Below are 19513 nucleotides of genomic sequence, written 5' to 3' on the forward strand. Positions count from 1 at the left end.
CGGCTAAGCCGATGAAATAAGTACATTTATGAATCGCCCCCACTCACCGGCTTACCGTGCTTGTCAAACAGCAAGGATTTCACGAAAAATCATTCGCAACCATGGGGCTGCATTCACTTAATTTGTCGCAAATTCCCTTCTATATTCTGATCGCTGGAGCTGCTGCTATCGGTTTCTCGATATTGAAGGTTGCACAAGTGCTTCAAGGCATGGAGAACCCTCTCATTGAACATGAAGAATGTGTAGGGCTGACAATGTGTAGAATGGAAGTTCGCCCGGGAAAACGGCTGCCAAGAACCGTTGCACAATGTGTCTCACGGCTTGTTTGGCATTGGAATGGTTAGGGCCATGCTCGCGGCTGGCCGCGAAAAACGTTTTCTTGAGCTGATTTGCACCTGGCATCGGGACTACGGTACCACGTTTAGGGCGACCATGGCCGGTCGAAAGGTCGTCTTCACAGTTGAGCCTAAAAATGTCCAGACCATCTTAGCGCTCAAGTTCAAAGATTTTGAGCTAGGCACAATCCGATCAGATTCCATGCGCCCACTTTTGGGTAACGGCATCTTTTGTTCCGATGGTGTGCAATGGGAACACTCCCGAGCTCTTCTCCGTCCCAACTTTGCTCGCAACCAAATCACCGACATCGAGATCTATGAGACCCACGTCGCTAAACTCATTCAACACATTCCTGGCGACGGATCAACGGTAGATTTGCAGGACTTGTTCTTCAGAATGGTAATTTCACTCTGTTCCACCTCTTTCATACCGCACTTCTCACTGACCCGTCTCCAGACCCTTGATTCAGCCACTGAATTTTTGTTCGGAGAGTCCGTCCACTCGCTGAACGATGTTACCTCTCCCGCCGCCTCGGCCTTTGCCAAGGACTTTGCCATATCCCAAGAGGGGCTGGCTATCCGAGGTCGAATGGGTTCCCTCATGATGTTTTACAGAAACAAGGAATTCTCCAAGGCAGTGGTAGACGCCCGTTCTTATGTCGACAGGTTTGTAGAGAAAGCCATCAGCCATCGAGTGGCATTAGACAGCGGTCAAGATGTTTCCGAAGAAGCCAGCAAACTTACTGAACAGCAATATGTCTTTTTATACGAGCTGTCCAAACGAACCCTGGACAAAACGGAGCTCACAGACCAGCTGCTGAACATTCTGTTGGCTGGCCGTGACACAACCGCTAGCTTATTGAGCATCACATTCTTCATCTTGGCGAGACGACCCGACATCTGGACCAAACTTCGAAAAGAAGTGCTAGAGCTAGATGGCCGGAAACCCACGTATGAAGATTTGAAATCCATGGCCTACCTGGGCTGGGTTCTGAACGAGTGTAAGCTCCCCCCCCCCTCTCTGTCCAAATATCGATAGAAAATCTACTAAGTTTAGTCAAGCTCTACGTACATATCCCATCGTTCCCTTCAACGTACGCATGGCCAACAAAGACACATACCTACCTACTGGAGGTGGTCCAGATGGAACGGCCCCTGTCTCTATCCCCAAAGGTCAAGAGGTGATGTACAGTGTATATGTAATGCAACGCCATCAAAAATTCTTTGGGCCTGATGCAGACGAATACCGTCCGGAGAGGTGGGAGAACCTGAGACCCGGCTGGGCATATGTCCCCTTCAATGGTGGCCCTCGAATCTGTATTGGGCAGCAGTTTGCTTTGACCGAGGCTGGATATACCGCCGTCAGACTCCTTCAACATTTCGAGGCAATTGAGAGCCGCGACTCGAAGCCATTTGAGGAGGCTTTGACATTGACCCTGTCAAGTGCTAATGGAACGAAAGTTGCTATGACGCCTGCGAAGAGCACTTGAATTCCGGTTTATCGTGAGGTATGCCTCACTTTGTTGAAGGACAGATAATTTCATAACTACCGCGTTTGATAAACAATTCATTTTATAAGGGCAATGACCCAGCCTGTGCGTTGAGTGTTTTCTTATTATGTCTTCTTTTTATTCTAGTATACAGTTCTCAATTAGCCCAATTTCAATCTCAGTACTTTCTCACTATTTGTAATTGCACTTTAGAGAGGGGTAGAAGGATTAGTCGTGGATGATTCATCGCTAACCTTGAGAACGCATTTAACCGTATAATTCATAGCCTTCGCCAATATAAGAAATGAGGTGTGAGCATCACAAGAACTCTCTATGGGTATTGCGTAATCGAGGGAATTCGCAATGTGAGATTGGCGACCATAACTTGTCCAAATATGGCGCTTTTAAATGCCGTCGTAGGCATAGGTGACGGTAAGTTTTACCACAGCTACATGCTATAATTGAACCCCGCGATATGAATTTCAGGATTGAAGCGTCCTATTCCCTTGGCTGCAGTAGATAATAGCACAACTATGAGTCACATCCGTATCATAAATCACAGCCTTTCTCAGCCTTGTAATCAACCTAGAGAAGAGTTGTGGCCGTCACAATAGTCCTATCTCGGTATCACTCTCAGACTTGCTCGGCTGTGAGGGCAGCCCTTCGTCTTCGGTGTCATCATCCAGCTTTGCATCAGCAGGCGCAGCGACAGGCTGTTGCAGGAGATCAGAACCAGTCGAGAAGTGTTCAGCATAGAACCGAGTTAGTGCCGCCTGCTCTGCGACTGAGGAAAAGTAAGTGGACATGCCTGTAGTATTGTCTGGGGTCTGGGGATTGTTCACCTTTGGGGACTCGGTTGAAGTGACCGAGTTTTGGGTGGGAGTCACAGGATCCGACAAATTGACACCGCTATTCTCGTTTGCCTTCTTCATCCACGATGGGTTTGGCAGTGATTCATGGATTGGGAGAGGAACAACCCCGCCAAGGAACTGCGCAGGTGGTATATGCGGAATGAAAGTGGCATTAGGCGTCACCGTCATGGCAGGAGGCGTATTGAAGCGCCTCAGGGCTCCCTGAGGGGAAATGGCCTGACGCGATCCGGGGCCATTCATGGGCTCGAGACGATCAACAGGGATACCAGCGAGAAGCTGCTGCTGGATCAGGAAGGCCTGGAGATTCTGACGAGGGGTGCGTCTTTTCTCAGTCGGAGTAGCGATCAATTTGTCCATGTCAGACAGAAAGTCAGCGACAGCGGTAGCGTCGGCATTAGCAGGATTGAGGATGTCCGCGTCAGTGATCTCGAAGTCAATTTTATTGGGATCAAAGCCTGGGGTCGAATATCCGGCTGGGCTGTGCTCAGTAGTGATACGCTTGGAAGGGCGCTGGGGGGTAGCCTGAGCTTGCGCAGGTCTCTTGTTCTGGTTCCTATCCATATCTGAACTTCCAGAGCTTCGAGGAGAGAGGGTCGCGTCTTGAAGAGAGGACAATGGAGAAGAAAGATCCAGACTGACCGGCCGTACCGTGGCGGCGGCGTGGGAGTCAGAGCTCACATCCATAATGTCTACATCATCCAGAAGGTCTGTGTAAAATTGATCAGGGGCCGGGGACGCCATCATTGGATTCTGGCTTCAGTTCTTCGGCCTCTGTGATAAGGTTGAACCGTGTTTGCTTCCATCTTGTTAGCAAGCTCATGGACACGAGCAGATTAACATACCTGGTCCGAGTCTTGCTCGTTCCCTCTCTGTTCGAGATATTCGGTTTGGAGATTCACTGCACCAGGTGCAGAATTGACGGATTGGTTGGTGGATGTAAAGACAGACTGGGAACGGGAAGTTGGGTAGAGCAAGGGTTGAAAGGTGAAGAGGAGAAAAGGTAAACAACAGAGTGCGTGTATTCACGAACGGACAGCTCCTTCCTACCTTTCGCCTACCAGGTTAAACGGAATAACAATGGAATACCGGGCACCAAAGCACTGCTTTCCTCGGCTCCTAAAAAGCCAATTACTCACAAACGGGCAGGTGCCCTGAGCTCATCCTTCCATAAAACATACAATATATTTCAATAAAAGATGCAGATCGTCCCGTAAGACATGCTGTCTCCCTTCCCCCCTCCAAATAACGGGATTTTCATGATACAACATTGGAAAAAGAACGGTAAAGAGGTAATCAGAATAGATCAGTAATGCGCAAAATATTCCGACATATGGATAGGTAGGGAACATATACAGACGACAGGGTAGAGCCTGGCATCAGGGTGTTGAGAGTACAATGTGAAACGTCAAGTGTTGAAACAGCCTCGCCGGCGCCGCCAAGAGGTTTTTGAGTCGCCAAAATCATAACTCCAACAAACAAACAAAAAGTCCTGTGTGGGATAGTGTTAGTCTAAACATCATGTAATGAGAGTCATCTGTGAGTGAAAAGATCTTCGTCGCGGTCCCGCAAATACGGCGGATCGAAAAAGGTGCAAAGTGTTGGCCTCAGAGACAGAGTGTATCCAAGATACTGCCAAGTTAGATGCAGGTGAATCAGAAAATGAAAAGAGAATACAAAAATCAACGCTAGAAAATGAGGCAAGAGCCAACATTAAGTACACCTGTTGAAAGGTCACTGCCGAAACTCCGAATTCGTAAATGGACACCCGGACTCAAGAGCTGAGTTGGGGGTAATGAGGCACAAAGCAAAGAAGAGACAATTATTTGCGATGCAGGAGCGTCAGGAACTCTTCTCTGGTCTTGGCACTTGACCGCATGCATCCCAGCATGCAGCTGGTGGTCGTAGTGCTGCCGACCTTCTGCACGCCACGCATGACCATGCACAGGTGGGAAGACTCCATGACGACTGCAACACCGCGAGGCTTGAGGACTTCGGAGATGGCAAGAGCAACCTGCTTGGTCAGGCGCTCCTGGACCTGAAGTCGACGGGAGAACATCTCAGCCAGGCGAGCCAATTTGGAAAGACCGAGCACGCGGCGATCCGGGATGTAGCCGATATGCATCTGCCCCACTTGGTTAGCACGACTCGAGAGCAACGCATGCAAGACATACCTTTCCGGTAAATGGAACCATGTGGTGTTCACACAGAGAGAACACATCAATGTCCTTCACAATGACCAGCTCATCGTGATCCTCGTGGAAAACCGCGCCATTGACCAGATCCCGAACATTCTCCTCGTAGCCCTTGGTGAAGAAGAGCATGGCTTTGGCATATCGCTCGGGAGTCCCACGAAGCCCCTCTCGTTCAGGGTCCTCACCAACACACTCGAGAATTGTCCGCACTGCTCCCGCAAGTTTTTGAATCCGCTCTTCGTTCTCCTTCGGTGTCGACTCCAACCGCTCACGTGTTCCGGGGCCTGGGTGGCAAGTTTAGAACATTGATCTGCAAAACAATGAGATTGCATGACTTACAAGGCCAGCTAAGACCGTCAAAGTCGATTGGTGGGTTCATGGTATAGGGACTCGCGGGGCGGCTGACGGTCGCCGGTGGGGTCAAGGGACCGCCTTCGTCCCTGGGGTCGCGGGGAGGGTCATTCAAAGTTGGCCGGCCACTGCAGAATTGTCAGGAACTGGAAATCAATGAACATGCGGGTTTCAGGATTCGTCGTACCGAAGAGTCAAGGTGCTGTGGGCGGTAGCTGCTGCTGATGCGGTTTCGTGGGCAGTGGACTCGCCCGCGGGGCCAGACCCCGCCTCAAGGGAATCGAACTCAATGGGGACGCGAGGGGCAAAGGAGGACTGAATAGACGAATTGAGACTCTCACGCTCACGAGCATCGCGAGCTCGATTGCCAGAGCCTGAACCTGCGGCAGTGGACGACTGGAGGGGAGAATTGCCATTCAGCATGTGGGACGGAATTGCCGATGGCTTCGAGCCTGGAGGAGAACCAGAACCCATGATGAGAGAAAGGGGTACGGCTGTAGACTTTCAAGGGAGTCGAATATTGAACTGGCAGGACCGACAATACTGTAGGAAAGGAGTTCAAGTCAGATCAGCATTGCCATGATGACTCTACTTTTTTTTGGCGCAATTGCAATCCGAGCACGGGACGCTAAGCCTATTCGGGGGCGATCCCCCTCATCTTTCCCGACACCGCCTTCCTGATTCACCAATCACCATCGGTGGCAACGACCCTGTCCCGCGGGCACGCATTCACACTCGGCGGTTGCAGAGGCTGCCGAGGAGAACTATGCTGGATATGGTAATGGCCGTGGTTTAAGTTGCCCGCGGTTACGGGATGAAATCATCGAGTCCGAGGTCAAACACCTTTGGCCCGGGCAGTTGACAAAGGGCTCTAGCAAGCAGTCGAGGCGTTACTCTCCCATCCGAAGGTCGATACCGATTGCCATAACGTACACGGACAAACGCCCTTTACACATGCCGCTCAAATAGACAACATTTATATTTAAAGCTAGATCGTTTTTGAACGTAGCACGACTCTCGAAAATAAAAGCTCAAACTCTCTCTCTCTCTCTCTCTCTGTCTCTATCTCTCTCTATTTCTCAGTGTACTGTGCTAGTTCCATCTGAGTTAGCGCTTAGGGATGTCTCAACACCTATAAAGCTCTTTCATTAAGCAAAGCTTCTTGCTACCGTTTGACTATAAGAAAGGATCACGTATGTATTACACTATGCTTTAGTATGCAAAGTGAAGAATAACATATCTAACAAAGGAGAGGAAACGTCACGAATGAAATCATTCCTAGGACCTCTTGCCTTTATCGCCCTCTATATAGCTGCAATGGCTGAAGGAATAACCCGGTACAAAATCGACCCACCAGCTGGAGCTATCTTTATACAAGACAGACAGAGTCTACACGATATGGTCCGCAACAACCCCGAGACAATTCTCAGCCCCGAGAACGGAGGATATTACCTGAAAACAATGAACCGGGGAAACCTTAGCAATCGCTGGGGATGACGTGTGTGGAACTGGACGCTGCTGTAGCAAGTGTTGACGCTTTGGACGCTGATTCGGAGCATGAAGAAACGAATACTCCCGAGAGAGAAGAAGATCTAGACTGTCCTGGTTGTGGGCTCGAGCGTTATTGCCGTCATCTTCGCTGCTTCACTTCCGCCCTGTGTCTTAGTTACAGTTATTGTCATGTGTGCTTGACTACTAGCAGGAAAGTCTGTATTTAGGGTTGCTACGGAATTTCTATCTCGGGGCATCTCGAGGGTATTCGGAGGAGAATTTCATCGGTTGGGCTCATCTAATACAGACCTTTCACAGATACTCGGTAAACTAACTTGGGGCGAAAATAAACAGACCGGTCTTTTAACATTGACAAGAGGCTGGCAAAAGCATTTCAGGGGTTAGCCGGTGCTAATACGATTTGCCTGGAGCTACCATATACCCACATGGATACTTCAAGATCATATCGGAGTTTTTTACACCCCGCAGTCCCCGACGTCCCTTCCTACCCAACAATCCCGGGGCTGAAGAGCAGCGCTATCCATGTATTACAATATTGAAAAGGGCCAAGTCCATAGAATAGTCATATGGTGGTATTTTGATTGGTACTTATCATGATCAACCCTATGATTCGCCTGTAACCACACCAGGAAAAGAAACTGCCAAATAGACTTGCAATCTAGAGTTGCACGAGAAAATCCCAGCAGATCATGCCTCCAGCTCTTCCGTCGGGACATCCTCCAGATCCTTGCCCACAATCGCATCTGCCACCTTCCACACCTGCAGCAGGTTGTCTTCAGCAGCCGAGCACAAAACCCAGGGATCGCTGAGGTTCCAGCTAAAGTCGGAAATGCGGTTGGTGTGCCCACCGTGCATAAACAGACTGACAAATGGTTAGCTAGTTGTAAACCATGGTGATCTACAGTTAGGGGTACATACAGCTCTGGCGGCCCGTCTTGCGCATCTTCGGGAGTCTGCTCCTCGCCCGCTCGGCTGAGATCCCAAAACATAATCTTGCGATCATAGCTGGAGCTTGCTAGCACGGATTCCTCAAACGGATGCCACGAAACAGATTGCACGGAATCAGCGTGACCCTCCAGCGAGTGTAGCTTCGTCTTCAGATTTCGCAGATCCCACAAGCCAATGGTCTTGTCTGCAGATCCAGTGGCCAGAATAGTCTCCGCCGCCGGATTGAAGGAGATCGAGTTGATCGCATCGCGGTGCTGACCGGTGGCAGAGGCAGCAGCCTGAGTCGTGTCCGCAGCGCGGACATCCAAGATCTGAAGAGTGATGTCGTCGGAGACGGTGCCGATGAGGGAAGAGTGAAGAGGGTGGTACTGGACATCATTGACGATGGAAGAGTGGTGGGTATAGGTGCGAACAGGACGAACGGCTTTGTTGCCCTTGGTGTAGGTGGTAAGGTCCCTTTATTTCATATTAGCATCCATCCCTATGTTGATCATTTTCCAGTACTTACCAGAGACGGACAGTCTTATCTTCACTGCCAGTGGCGAGGTGGCCGGCCTCGTGAGGGTTCCAGCTCAGGCCAAATCCTTCAGCTTCGTGTCCCAGGAGCTCCATTTGGGGGTTCACTGTTCCAGTAGGCATGCTGGGGTGCTTTGACCGGTCCCAGATCATCACTCGGCCATCCGTGCACATGGTCGCAATGATGTTGGGATTCTGGGGCTGGTATCGTGCCTTGTTGACCTCGCCTTTGTGATCAATCTTTTGAACGATGTTGAACTTGATTTCCATCTGAGGCTTCTTGGAGCCCCCGCCATAGCCACCAATCTCACCCTTGTCCTCGTCGTAATCCTCGGGATTCGGAACATTGGGGTTGGGGAGCTGGACATGTGCAATCTGAAGGTAGTTCTGGGCATCACCAGCAGTGTGCGTGCCGATAAGAAGACGATGGGTTGAATAAGGCTTGTCCGGAACTCTTGAAGGACAGGCAGTTAGCCGACGAGTTGAAAATGAGAATGAGGAGCTGATAAAACTGACTCCTGCTTATCTGGCAGCCACTGGGTAGTGAGAGTCGGCCACTCCAGAGCCGTGCTCAGCATCATGTCATAGAGGAATGGCGCATTCTTTTTCCAGGTCTTGTACTCTGCGTAGATTTCCTTGTGAGCTATAGCGAACGTTGGGAGAGGTGAAGAGAAAAGACTGTAAAGTTTACCTTCATTGATAATCTTTTCACTACTGTGCTCGCTCTCTTTCTCTGTCTCCTCCACTGGAGCTGCGCACGGTTAGCTCGAGATTTCTCTCCAAGCTCCAGGGAACTCACGGTTCTCATCCTCATAAGGATCCATAGCTCCAACGGTGTGCAATTGCAGCTGAATGCGACAAGGGTAGTAAAAGTGGACGAGCAGGACGCAGCTGTTGAAAGGAAAGGTGCGAAGGGCGATCGAAACGCGACAAGTCGGGAGACCGCGTTAATGGGCGCCGCCAGACGCTAGTCCTGAACAGGAAATGCGGGCTTGGCAATGACTCGGACTGCCAACTTCGATTCAAGCTTGACGACCTTGCTATTCACTACCCCCTCCCTTCCTTTGCACCTTAGACCTCCCCGCAACTCTTGGGGGATATTTGTGGCGTTCTCATCGGGCGTGCTTCTATCCCTTTGTGCGACCTTTACACGATTTCTCCTTCGGTCGCAGCTCTCATTCCGATTCGTTTGACGATCAACCACTTGCGTTCGTCTCTCTCGACCATTGTCCCTACCCTTTCCTTGTACCAATATTTGCCGCGATCGTTCGATTTGATACAACCTACATCATGGGTGTCCCGAAATTCTTCCGCTGGCTGAGCGAGCGGTACCCCTCCATCTCGATGCTCATCGCAGAGAGCCGCATCCCGGAGTTCGATAGTCTATATCTCGATATGAACGGCATTATCCACAACTGCACGCATAGTGATAGTGACTCTCCGACATTTCGCATGACTGAAGAGCAAATGTTCATTGCTATCTTCAATTACATCGAGCACCTGTTCGGCAAGATCAAGCCCAAGCAGCTGTTTTTCATGGCCGTTGATGGTGTTGCACCGCGCGCAAAGATGAACCAGCAACGTGCACGCCGCTTCCGAACGGCGCTGGATGCCGAGAAGGCGAAGGAGAAGGCGATTGAACAGGGCATGGAGATGCCGAAAGAAGACGCCTTCGACAGCAACTGCATTACTCCCGGTACGGAGTTCATGGCGAAGTTAACACAACAACTGAAGTACTTCATCAACAAGAAGATCTCAGAGGATAGAGACTGGCAGGGCGTGGAGATTGTGCTATCGGGCCACGAGGTCCCCGGTGAAGGCGAGCACAAGATTATGGAGTACATCCGGCGCAAGAAGGCGCAACCCGATTACCACCCCAATATGCGCCACTGTCTTTATGGCCTGGATGCCGACTTGATCATGCTGGGTCTGCTCAGTCACGACCCCCACTTCTGTCTTCTCCGAGAAGAGGTGACGTTTGGTCGTCAGGTGTCGAAGAAACCCAAAGAACTCGAGCATCAGAACTTCTATCTCTTGCATCTCAGCCTGGTTAGAGAATATCTGGAATTGGAGTTCCAGGAGTTGGAGGAGGAAGGTGCTCTGAATTTCCCCTTCGATATGGAGCGCGTGATTGATGATTTCATCCTCATGGCGTTCTTTGTTGGAAACGATTTCTTACCAAATTTGCCCAATCTACACATCAACGAGGGTGCGCTGGCACTGATGTTCAAAATTTACAAGGATGTGCTGCGAAAGATGGGTGGCTACATTAACGAAGAAGGTGTGATCAATGTGGACCGCCTGGGAATACTTCTTGAGGTATTGAGTGATGTTGAGCACCGGTTCTTCGAGGCCGAGTATTCCGATGCGCAATGGATAAAGTCCAAGAAGAACGGAGATGACGGCTCCATGGAGTTGCAGAAGAAGCCGAAAGAGCTGACGATCACTCCGGACCAGAAGGAGATCTTGAAAAAGATCAAAAAGTTCGTGCTGAACCGACCTGGGAAGGGCTCCGAGGCGAAACCCTTGGATTTCCCTCCCACCTTGCCAGCACGTGACCGCACCTTCGTGGAGCAGCTTGCGGATGCACTCCGGCTGCCCTGGTCTACTATCGAGAATGAAAGTGGTGATCGATTCATGAGACTTCAGCTGCCGCAACCCGAGAAGGATGACGATGACGAAGACTCCGACGATGATGACGAGGAGGCGACCCTGGCTGTTCAACGTATCATTCGAAAATACGAAAAAGCCAAGGTTCAGGAAATGACCTCTGAGGAAGCGCAACAGGCTGCGGAGAAGAAATACGAGGAAATGTTCCAGGAATGGAAAGATAAGTACTATCGATCTAAATTCGGCTGGGGCCTTGACAACGAGGAGGAGATGAAGCAATTGACGGAGAACTATGTGCAAGGATTGCAATGGGTCTTGTTCTACTATTACCGCGGCATTGCATCGTGGCCCTGGTTCTTCAAGTACCACTACGCTCCTATGATTTCCGGTTAGTTCATTCTCCATGGAGCGTCTCATAGTTTACTGATGGTGGAGCAGATGTGAAGAAGGGCCTTGGAGCCGACATGAATTTCCGACTTGGAAGACCTTTCCGACCTTACGATCAATTGATGGGTGTCTTGCCCGATCGCAGCAAGAAGATCGTGCCCAAGGCTTACTGGGAGCTAATGACTTCGCCGGACTCCCCCATCATTGATTTTTACCCTCGTGACTTTGAATTGGATATGAACGGCAAAAAGATGGAATGGGAGGCTGTGGTCAAGATTCCTTTCATTGACGAAACCAGGCTGTTGGATGCTCTCAAGACAAAAGAGTCACTCCTCGCCCCCGACGAGAAGGCCCGGAACACTTTTGGAGCCAGTCTGAAGTTCACATATTCTCCAGATGTGAATTTCATTTACCCATCCTCAATGCCTGGCGTGTTCCCCGATCTACCCAACTGCCGCTGCATTGAGAATGTCTTTGACCTCCCGGTGATGGAGGGTTTGGAGCCTTACCATGGGTTGATGGAGGGTGTGCACCTCGGCTCGGCAGCTCTGGCCGGCTTCCCTACTCTCAAAACCCTTCCTCATGTCGGTCAACTCGGATTCCACGGTGTTCAGGTTTTCCAACAGGAAAGCCGCAACGAAAGTCAGGTCATTACTCTTCTTGACCCCGGAAGCCGGTCCAACATCGAACTGGCGAAGACGAAGCTTGGACAACGAGTCCATGTCGGATACCCATTCCTGCAAGAAGCCCTTGTGATTCGTGTCTCGGACGAACTATTTGACTATATTCTTCCGCCACACGAGCAACACGTCGTCTCAGTCCCCCACACTCCTCAGCAGATTGAGCAGTGGAAGAAAAAGGCGACGAAGATCGAAGGAACTTACAGCAAACGACTCGGGATGGTCATCGGTGAAGTTGAGTCCCTGGTTCATATCCAGATGCTGAAGGGCATGGCGAAAACCGACGAGGGTGCCACCATCAAAGAGTTTGCGGATATCCCTGGTCAAGAGACTGATTACGCGCTTCAAGTGGTTGTTGACGACGTGATCAATCCCGACGAACGTTTCGTTGAGCGAGAAGCTCTGCCTATCGAGGAAGAATTTCCTGAGAACTCTCGTGCGTTCTTCTTGGGCGACTTCAATTACGGGCGGCCTGTCCATATTACCGGTCACGATGAAGGAAAGGTGAACGGTTTGATCGCAGCTGTCAAGGGTAAAGAGCCTGAATTTGGAAAGGAGCGTGTCAGGGAAGCTGAGCGCTACTGCCCGTATATGCCTTCTTATGCCATTGCGCGCAGCCTTCGTCTCAACCCCCTGGTGCTGGCAAAGATCACCTCTTCTTTCTCCGTTGACGTCGACGGGCAGCGGGTGAATCTCGGTCTGAACCTTAAGTTCGAGGCTCGCAAGCAGAAGGTCCTAGGATACTCGCGTCGCGGAGACTCTGGCTGGGAATTCAGCCAAAAGGCTGTCGAACTGATTTCCCAGTACATGATCAATTTCCCAGAATTCTTTGCCGGCATCCAGCGCAACCCTCAAAACGACCGCTACAGTCCCTATGATTTCTACCCGGAGGAGACCGCTCTTCTGAAAATGAAGGAGATCCGCGACTGGCTTAAGTCCGTTGAGGCCAAGAACTTTGAAAGAGTGCCCCTTGATGCCGAGCAGCTGGACTCGGATATTGTCCACCTGATTGAGCAGGATGCCGACGCTTCCAATGCCCAGCAACCGCCAATGCACCCCAAGAAGGTTCGCGGTGTTCCCCGTAGCGCTCTGCTGCGGCCCGCCGATGTCGAGCACCGTCTGGGCAACCAGAGCTTCAGGCTTGGAGATCGGGTTGTGTATGCCCAAGACTCTGGCAAGGTCCCCATCGCCACTCGCGGCACAGTGGTCGGTCTCACCAGAACCTCGCGGACAGTGCTGCTTGACGTGGTCTTTGACGCCTCGTTCATGAGTGGTACCACGCTTGGTGGCCGCTGCTCACCGTTCCGTGGCCAGACCGTCCTTGCTTCGTCTGTTCTCAACCTCTCATATCGCCAGTTGATCGCCAGCTCCCGTGCTGCAACGAGTCAACAGACCCAGCAAGAGCAAACTCCTTTGACCGTTGCCGGATACGGTGCTCCTCTTGGACCAAACGGACAAGGTCAGCTGCGAAACGCTCCGGCCCCTGCGCCTCTGAGAGGCTCTTTCCGAGGCGCTGTTTCTGGACAGGGGGCTCCCCGTGGAGGCCGCGGTGGTTTCTCCAACGGCGAATCCACTACACTTCCATTCCGTCCCAATGCTAATGGCGGTGCCCCGCGTGGACCCCGTGGCCGTGGACGAGGCGGACAGCGTGGTGGTTATGTCTCAGTGGAGAACGGGGACCCAAGCGAGGGTATTATCCAGAACAACCCGAACTTCCGCCCTCAAAACTACACTTCGGTTCCGCCTCCGCAGGGACTTGAGCGTGGACGAGGACGTGGCCGTAGCCGTGGAAATGGAAATGGAAATGGATCTCGCGGCCGGGGACGTGGACGTGGTGCCCCCGCTGTGAACACCCAGTGATCTGTGGGAAGAGATTCCACAGGAGATTGATCTGTCTCTGGCTTTAGCCATCATGTATGTATAGGGAAATCTTTTCTTTGCCTAGGGTCTTCCTGCCATTCGGGATAGGTACCTGTGCTTGTTCAAGATAGTCATGGATACGTAACGGATTGATACCAGAACCAAGACCGCATGGAGTATAAAAGTAGATTTATCAGATCGGACGCGTCAGTATGCCACGAAAGTCAACCACTACCAAGACTAGAAACCAAAAGCATGAAGAACATCAAACATTGAACCTTCGTGAACCTTCCCATTCACGTTCACGGCCCAGTCGACCTCTTCCGCAACAACACAATCGGACTCGTATCCGGCAGGACATACTCTCCAACCACCCAATTCACCGGTCTTCGTCCAGCCTGACTATCCTCAAATTTGAAGTCATACTCCATAATGATACGGCTCATAATCGCCTTGATCGTATACGCCGCAAAGAATCGTCCGGGACACGCCTGGCGCCCGAACCCAAAGTGCATATTCGACGGACTGGTACTGACGAAACTGGTTGATGTCGATGGGACGAGGGCGGGGTTATATTGTTTTTCGCTAACTCGTTTTTCGTTGGTGTTGACGGTAGCAGTGGCAGATGGGTCATAGGCGTTTCGGTCATTTGGATCCAGACACCAGCGGAAACCGTCGAAGGGCTCCGGGTTTTCGATGAAGGATGGGTCCATACTCATTGGGCCGGAGGGGAAGCAGATATGTGCTCCCTTGGGGATGATGACTCCGTCTGGTAATGTGAGATCTTCTTTGACGATGCGGTGGAAAGATACTGGTTTCATATCTGCATTAGTACCCCGAATAGTTCTGCGTATAGTATGAGATAGGTCATGAAAAATAAAAAACTCACGTTCACCAGGGGGGCTGAAACGCTGTGACTCGCGCAAGAAACTATCCATGCGACGCTGCGCATCAAAGGACATTTTGGTTCCATTTTCCCACCCATCAGGCAACGTCCGAGTGATCTCGTCGCGCAAAGGGTCCAGATACTCCGGACGATGAATCAAGTCATAAAGGAAATAACACATGGACACCGTAACCGTATGCACAACCGCCAAACTCATGAGTAGCATCATATGATGCGCCAACGCTTCGGGATCAGAGTCCTGCTCATTTTCCGCACCGTCCATCATCCACTGCAGGAAGTCGTCAGGCTTGACGTAGCCAGGATCGTTGGCAGCCTCTGCTTCGCGGCGTTCGAGAATCATCGGTCTAAAAAGGTCCTTCGCGAACTGTAGTTGCTGCTTCATTTGCCGTACTGAGGGGAGGAATGGCGCCACGAAGGGACGGAGGAAATTGGGGAATGGTCGAAGGAGGACTACGGTAAGACCGATATTGACGGCGTAGCTGCTTGCTGTGTTGAGCCATTCTTCGTTGCGGCGGAGAGATTCGCCTGCTATGACGCGTGAGGTTGCTCGTGAGATTAAGTGCACGAATAGTTCCTGTGGCTTGATGGCTGTCCATTTGTCTTCTGTTGGGCGGGAATGTTCAGTTGTTTGCTGTTTATGCAGTGGACTTTGAGGGCATTCACCTTCGCATTTTGGCAGTCCAGTGTCGAAGGCATAGCGTAGCTCGTCGATGACCCAGCGGACGACTCGGTCTGCGAAATGGAATTAGTGCTGGCGTTATACAACGTTGTAGATTGCAGAAGTACCTAAACTGGGAGTCAGGCGCTTTTTAACTGTTTTTGAGGGCAGATAGCTGGTGGCCACCATGTTTGTATAGTCTCCAAGTGCGTTCTGTCCCGGTGTCAGTTGAGCACCGAACTCTATAGCCTCCGCAATGCAGATGGTCACTACTGTGAGACGCATACCTCATACACCGCATCTAGCGAGCTAATAATCGAAGGAGGTAGATGCTTCAACTCATCTACGTATTTCACCGGTAAGACAATCACTTCCCCGTCGCCGGTCAGCATGCGAAACGGGCTATCCGTATACTAGAGATCTCGTCAATAACCATGGTAGTGACCCCATTATCATAACGATCAAACCTTTTTATACCCTCGGTAGATCAGAGATGACGCCTTCGGGTAGTAGATGAGCCTGTTGAAGATATCTGGCAAGTAGGCATTGTACTTGACGTAGGGAATGCGCTTGAGGGCTGGATCTGTCTTCTTCCGCAACAGGTAGAATACAAATAATATCCCAAGGAGGGGCCACAAAATTAAACCTGCCATTTGGATGTAACCCTGGGGATGGATACTTTTGGAAAAGGCTCAATTTATAGGGAATTGTTCAGGAAAATTAAGGAAGTTGGCTGTACGATGAAGAGAAGATGAATTGTAACACAGAATGGCGTCGGATAGTATCGAGTGGTACTTAAAGATGTTGGAAAATGGGGCCTTTAAATAACGCAAGCGCCTTGCCAACACACAACTAAACCCCTGCTAACTTTCAGATGTTGCTTTACCCTTTGGGGAGGAGTACGGACTTCCGGGAAGTGCGGACTTCCGGGTGAGTACTTTTTGATTGCAACCTTGATTTTAGATTTTAAAAGACTCTTTGATTCTATACACTTTTTTTTGGGTTCGTCCTAATATACAAACGCCATGCGCAGATGCAAATTTGACATTACAGGAGTTCTTCACGCAGTTCATTCAAGACCAACCCACTCGCCCTCTCCATCGTCGGCTACGTCCATCTGCTCTTCGGCGTCTTCGGCTTCACCAGAAGTCAGCGCCAATAAAGTAGCAGCGGGCTTCTTATCAGCCAGGACAGGCTTGGACAGAAGGTAATTCAGATCGTAGAGGTTCTTCTCTGTCAACCGCTTGAGATTCTCCCGAATGTCATCGACGGCACGCTGGACGGCACGCAGCTCGGGAGCGAATGTGCCCGAGTTGTCTTTGAAGTATCGACCGTGGCAGCTGAAGAGAGACTCGATCCACATCAAGTTGAATTCGAGGTGGGGGGTTTCGTCGGCTGCGTGCGCCACAAAGCGAAGCAAGCGGGCCAGATAGACCGTCGGGACGGAACGGACCACATGTGGGATATCTTGAGGAGGGATCGCCTCGTACACGGCGCGCATGAGCTTGGATTCGTTCAAGCGGAATGCCATGATCAAAGCCTTCAAGAATGTGTTATCATCATCCACGGTGTTGGTCGCAGACGCCGTCTTTGCGGCTTCAAGAGTCTCAAGAATCGTCGATGGCGTGATGGTAATATCCAGATCGAAGGGATCGAAGACAAAGTCCGTGTCCAAGCTATAAATAAGGAGACCCTCCGTAGATGCAGCACAGAAGGCGCGACCAGTTGGTGAAAAGTCGACCGACATCACTCGTACCTCGGGCCGTGTAGTGCGAGCTCCAGCATCACCACGTTTCGCACCGGGCAGGGTGCGGTCAATGCGGTCCTCCTTGTCTGACGCTTCACCGGTTTCATCAATGAGGGCGCGAGGGCCGGCCTCGGTGAGATTGCGGCTGTTCAGGAACTCCTGAGTACCATCCAGGGACAAGTTCACCGACACCGTGTATTTCTTGATGAGTGACCCCGTGCCCACATCATACAGACAAATGTATTTGCTGTTGCCGGCAGCCAGAATGCAGCTGCCATCGGCGCTGTAGGTGATTCGATTGAACGATTTAGTTCCCGCGGCATTCGCGGCGGTTTGGCGATCGGATACCTTCCGACCTCCAGAAACGTCACGGCGGCCATCCACGGCACCCTCCTGGATAGCATCGTTGACATTCCAGAATGAAAGCTGGCCATCCAGAGTAGAAGCTGCGACCTGCTTCCCGTCGGCCCGGAAAGCCACACTCAAAACGTCAGACATGAGCTGGAGAGGCTCACTAGTCTGTGTGCGGCCGAAAATGCTCCAGATACGCACGGTGCGATCCCAGCTGCCACTTACCAGATGGTTACCATCGGCGGCAAATGCAAGGCTGGACACGGGACCCTCGTGGCCGGAAAGTTGATCCAGCAATTGACCGGTCTGCACAGACCATACATGGATGTCGAAAGAGTCTGGTGAGCCAGCGCAGACCACCTCGCCGCTTGGGTCCACAGCTAGCGAAGAGAACGACAGACGGGAGGGTGCAGTAAAGGTCCGGAAATTGCGATACCGAATCAGATCCCAGGCTCGGATCGAACCGTCGAGAGAAGCAGTGAACAGAACGTTACCCTTCTTGGCAAACTCACATGCGGTTACTCCGCTTGAGTGCTCTGTGAAGGTCACGATACAGAAGCCTGATTTGACATCCCAAACCTTGACCTTGCCGTCCTCGGCAGTGGTGACAATTTTCTGTCCGTCCGGTGAATAAACGAGAGCGTTCATGGAATCAAGATGACCCTGCTGCTTCAAAATATACGATTCTGATTGCCACTCCCACACCAGCAACTGCCCGTGCTTGGACGACCCCATTGCGAGCCACTCTCCGGATTGGTTGATAGTCACGACATCGATATTGCTCTGGGAGACACTGGAACAAGGCCCTATTAGCAAAGGTCAAGGAGATAGGAGAAAGTCCACTTACCTGAGAAGATGGATCATGTTGAACTCTGGCAGGTCGTACAGGCCGAAAAGGCCGTTCGAGAAGCCCACCACCAGCAAGTTGGAGGCTGCGTGGAACGCAGCGCAGTTAACTTTGGCATCGTTCTGCAGGAAGAAGTCCTTCTTGACAATCCTCCACCGGGCTTCCGCAATGTCCTCATCTGTTTCCGGGTCTTTCTTGGTCACATACTCCCAGCGGAAAAGGGCCCCGTCTTGGCTCACGGTGTAGATCTACAGGCTGGGTTAGAACCAAGTCAATGAGAGAGATTCGATGGCAGGACGTACTGTATCTTGGTTCGCATTAAAGTATGCACCAACCACGCCTTGTCGGTGGCCGGCCAAGGTGGTCGGCTCAAATCCATCCTCAGGATCCAAACTCCAAACTCGCGCCGTTAGATCCTTGGACGCAGTAAGCAGGAAGCGCGAATCGCTTGACCACTCAATAGTGTGGACATTGTCGAAGTGTGCGGCCAGATCTCGGTGTAGGACGAACGGAGCGAATTCAATCTCGCCATTGGTCTCGGTGCCGGGGGTGGAGGGGGTCTGCCAGATCTGCAGGCGTCTCCCCACGCCCACCGCGAAATGCCGACCCGACGGGGAGAATTTGAGGGAAGTCACGCGAGCTTTAAAGGAAAAGTGGTGGATGGCAATGCGACGTTGGAAATTGGTCAGGATTGCCCGGCCGGTCTCGTCAACGGTGAGCAGAAGATTCCCTCGAGGCGATAGATCGAGGCGGTCGATGTTCGTGCGGTGTGAAAAGGGAAGGGTATATGAGGTATTTCTATAGGAAGTAGAGTGAGCAATTGGGTTTTAAATGACGGGCACCTTCGATTTCAGAGATCATACTGCACCAGGTCAAAGACCGAGACTCGATTGCCTACTGGCGAGAGCAAGCAGGTGCCATCGGGCGTGAAGAGCAAATTGCCCTGGCGGTAGACCGTCCCCAAGAGGTTGGAAAACTGCGTTTTGAGTTAATAAAATCCATACTAGGGACATAGAAACACACTTACCTTAAAGTCGGTCTTCATTTTCCCACTTGCGACAGCTTGAGGCACTCCGTCAAAAAATGTTTCGGCGCAGCGACAATCAGCGTGATAAGAGCGGATCATTAATAGTCCGGTTCCGTGCCCAATTAGGGATAGTGTGTAAACTAGGCCCAGATAGGCAAAGCCAGCTATACTCCAGAAAACGAAAGGAGATTCAGGGGGAAGCAGCAACGAGCAGCTCACGTCC

At 51.3% G+C, this 19513-nt stretch overlaps 7 protein-coding genes across 7 annotated transcripts; 2 read left to right on the forward strand and 5 right to left on the reverse strand.

The window, feature by feature from the left end:
• Window positions 1–101: 101 nt before the first annotated feature.
• Window positions 102–1825, forward strand: N7498_010569 (cytochrome P450; the record flags this gene model as incomplete). The annotated part of the gene is made up of 4 exons (XM_058457625.1): window positions 102–242; window positions 271–735; window positions 793–1336; window positions 1398–1825. 4 exons carry the CDS (start codon window positions 102–104, stop codon window positions 1823–1825), a joined length of 1578 nt encoding a protein of 525 aa, XP_058304524.1.
• Window positions 1826–2430: 605 nt separating this feature from the next.
• N7498_010570 (uncharacterized protein) lies at window positions 2431–3441 on the reverse strand (the record flags this gene model as incomplete). The annotated part of the gene is made up of 1 exon (XM_058457626.1): window positions 2431–3441. One exon carries the CDS (start codon window positions 3439–3441, stop codon window positions 2431–2433), a length of 1011 nt encoding a protein of 336 aa, XP_058304525.1.
• Window positions 3442–4516: 1075 nt separating this feature from the next.
• Window positions 4517–5714, reverse strand: N7498_010571 (GTP cyclohydrolase I; the record flags this gene model as incomplete). The annotated part of the gene is made up of 4 exons (XM_058457627.1): window positions 4517–4819; window positions 4869–5173; window positions 5229–5368; window positions 5428–5714. 4 exons carry the CDS (start codon window positions 5712–5714, stop codon window positions 4517–4519), a joined length of 1035 nt encoding a protein of 344 aa, XP_058304526.1.
• Window positions 5715–7439: 1725 nt separating this feature from the next.
• N7498_010572 (WD repeat RBAP46/RBAP48/MSI1 family protein) lies at window positions 7440–9040 on the reverse strand (the record flags this gene model as incomplete). The annotated part of the gene is made up of 6 exons (XM_058457628.1): window positions 7440–7614; window positions 7671–8156; window positions 8209–8670; window positions 8733–8838; window positions 8908–8967; window positions 9016–9040. The coding sequence occupies 6 exons, from the start codon at window positions 9038–9040 to the stop codon at window positions 7440–7442; spliced, it is 1314 nt and encodes a 437-aa protein (XP_058304527.1).
• Window positions 9041–9279: 239 nt separating this feature from the next.
• Window positions 9280–13753, forward strand: N7498_010573 (chromatin-binding exonuclease XRN1; the record flags this gene model as incomplete). Its single annotated transcript, XM_058457629.1, has 2 exons — window positions 9280–11214; window positions 11265–13753. The coding sequence occupies exons 1-2, from the start codon at window positions 9507–9509 to the stop codon at window positions 13751–13753; spliced, it is 4197 nt and encodes a 1398-aa protein (XP_058304528.1). The 5' UTR covers window positions 9280–9506.
• A 302-nt stretch (window positions 13754–14055) lies between these two features.
• Window positions 14056–15971, reverse strand: N7498_010574 (cytochrome P450; the record flags this gene model as incomplete). The annotated part of the gene is made up of 5 exons (XM_058457630.1): window positions 14056–14576; window positions 14643–15392; window positions 15447–15531; window positions 15606–15731; window positions 15786–15971. 5 exons carry the CDS (start codon window positions 15969–15971, stop codon window positions 14056–14058), a joined length of 1668 nt encoding a protein of 555 aa, XP_058304529.1.
• Window positions 15972–16387: 416 nt separating this feature from the next.
• Window positions 16388–19308, reverse strand: N7498_010575 (snoRNA-binding rRNA-processing protein PWP2; the record flags this gene model as incomplete). The annotated part of the gene is made up of 5 exons (XM_058457631.1): window positions 16388–18209; window positions 18264–18511; window positions 18566–19061; window positions 19127–19239; window positions 19291–19308. 5 exons carry the CDS (start codon window positions 19306–19308, stop codon window positions 16388–16390), a joined length of 2697 nt encoding a protein of 898 aa, XP_058304530.1.
• Between the last annotated feature and the right edge of the window lie 205 nt (window positions 19309–19513).

Source organism: Penicillium cinerascens (assembly GCF_028974065.1).
Source record: "Penicillium cinerascens strain IBT 15544 chromosome Unknown scaffold_4_segment0_segment1, whole genome shotgun sequence".
NCBI lineage: Eukaryota > Fungi > Ascomycota > Eurotiomycetes > Eurotiales > Aspergillaceae > Penicillium > Penicillium cinerascens.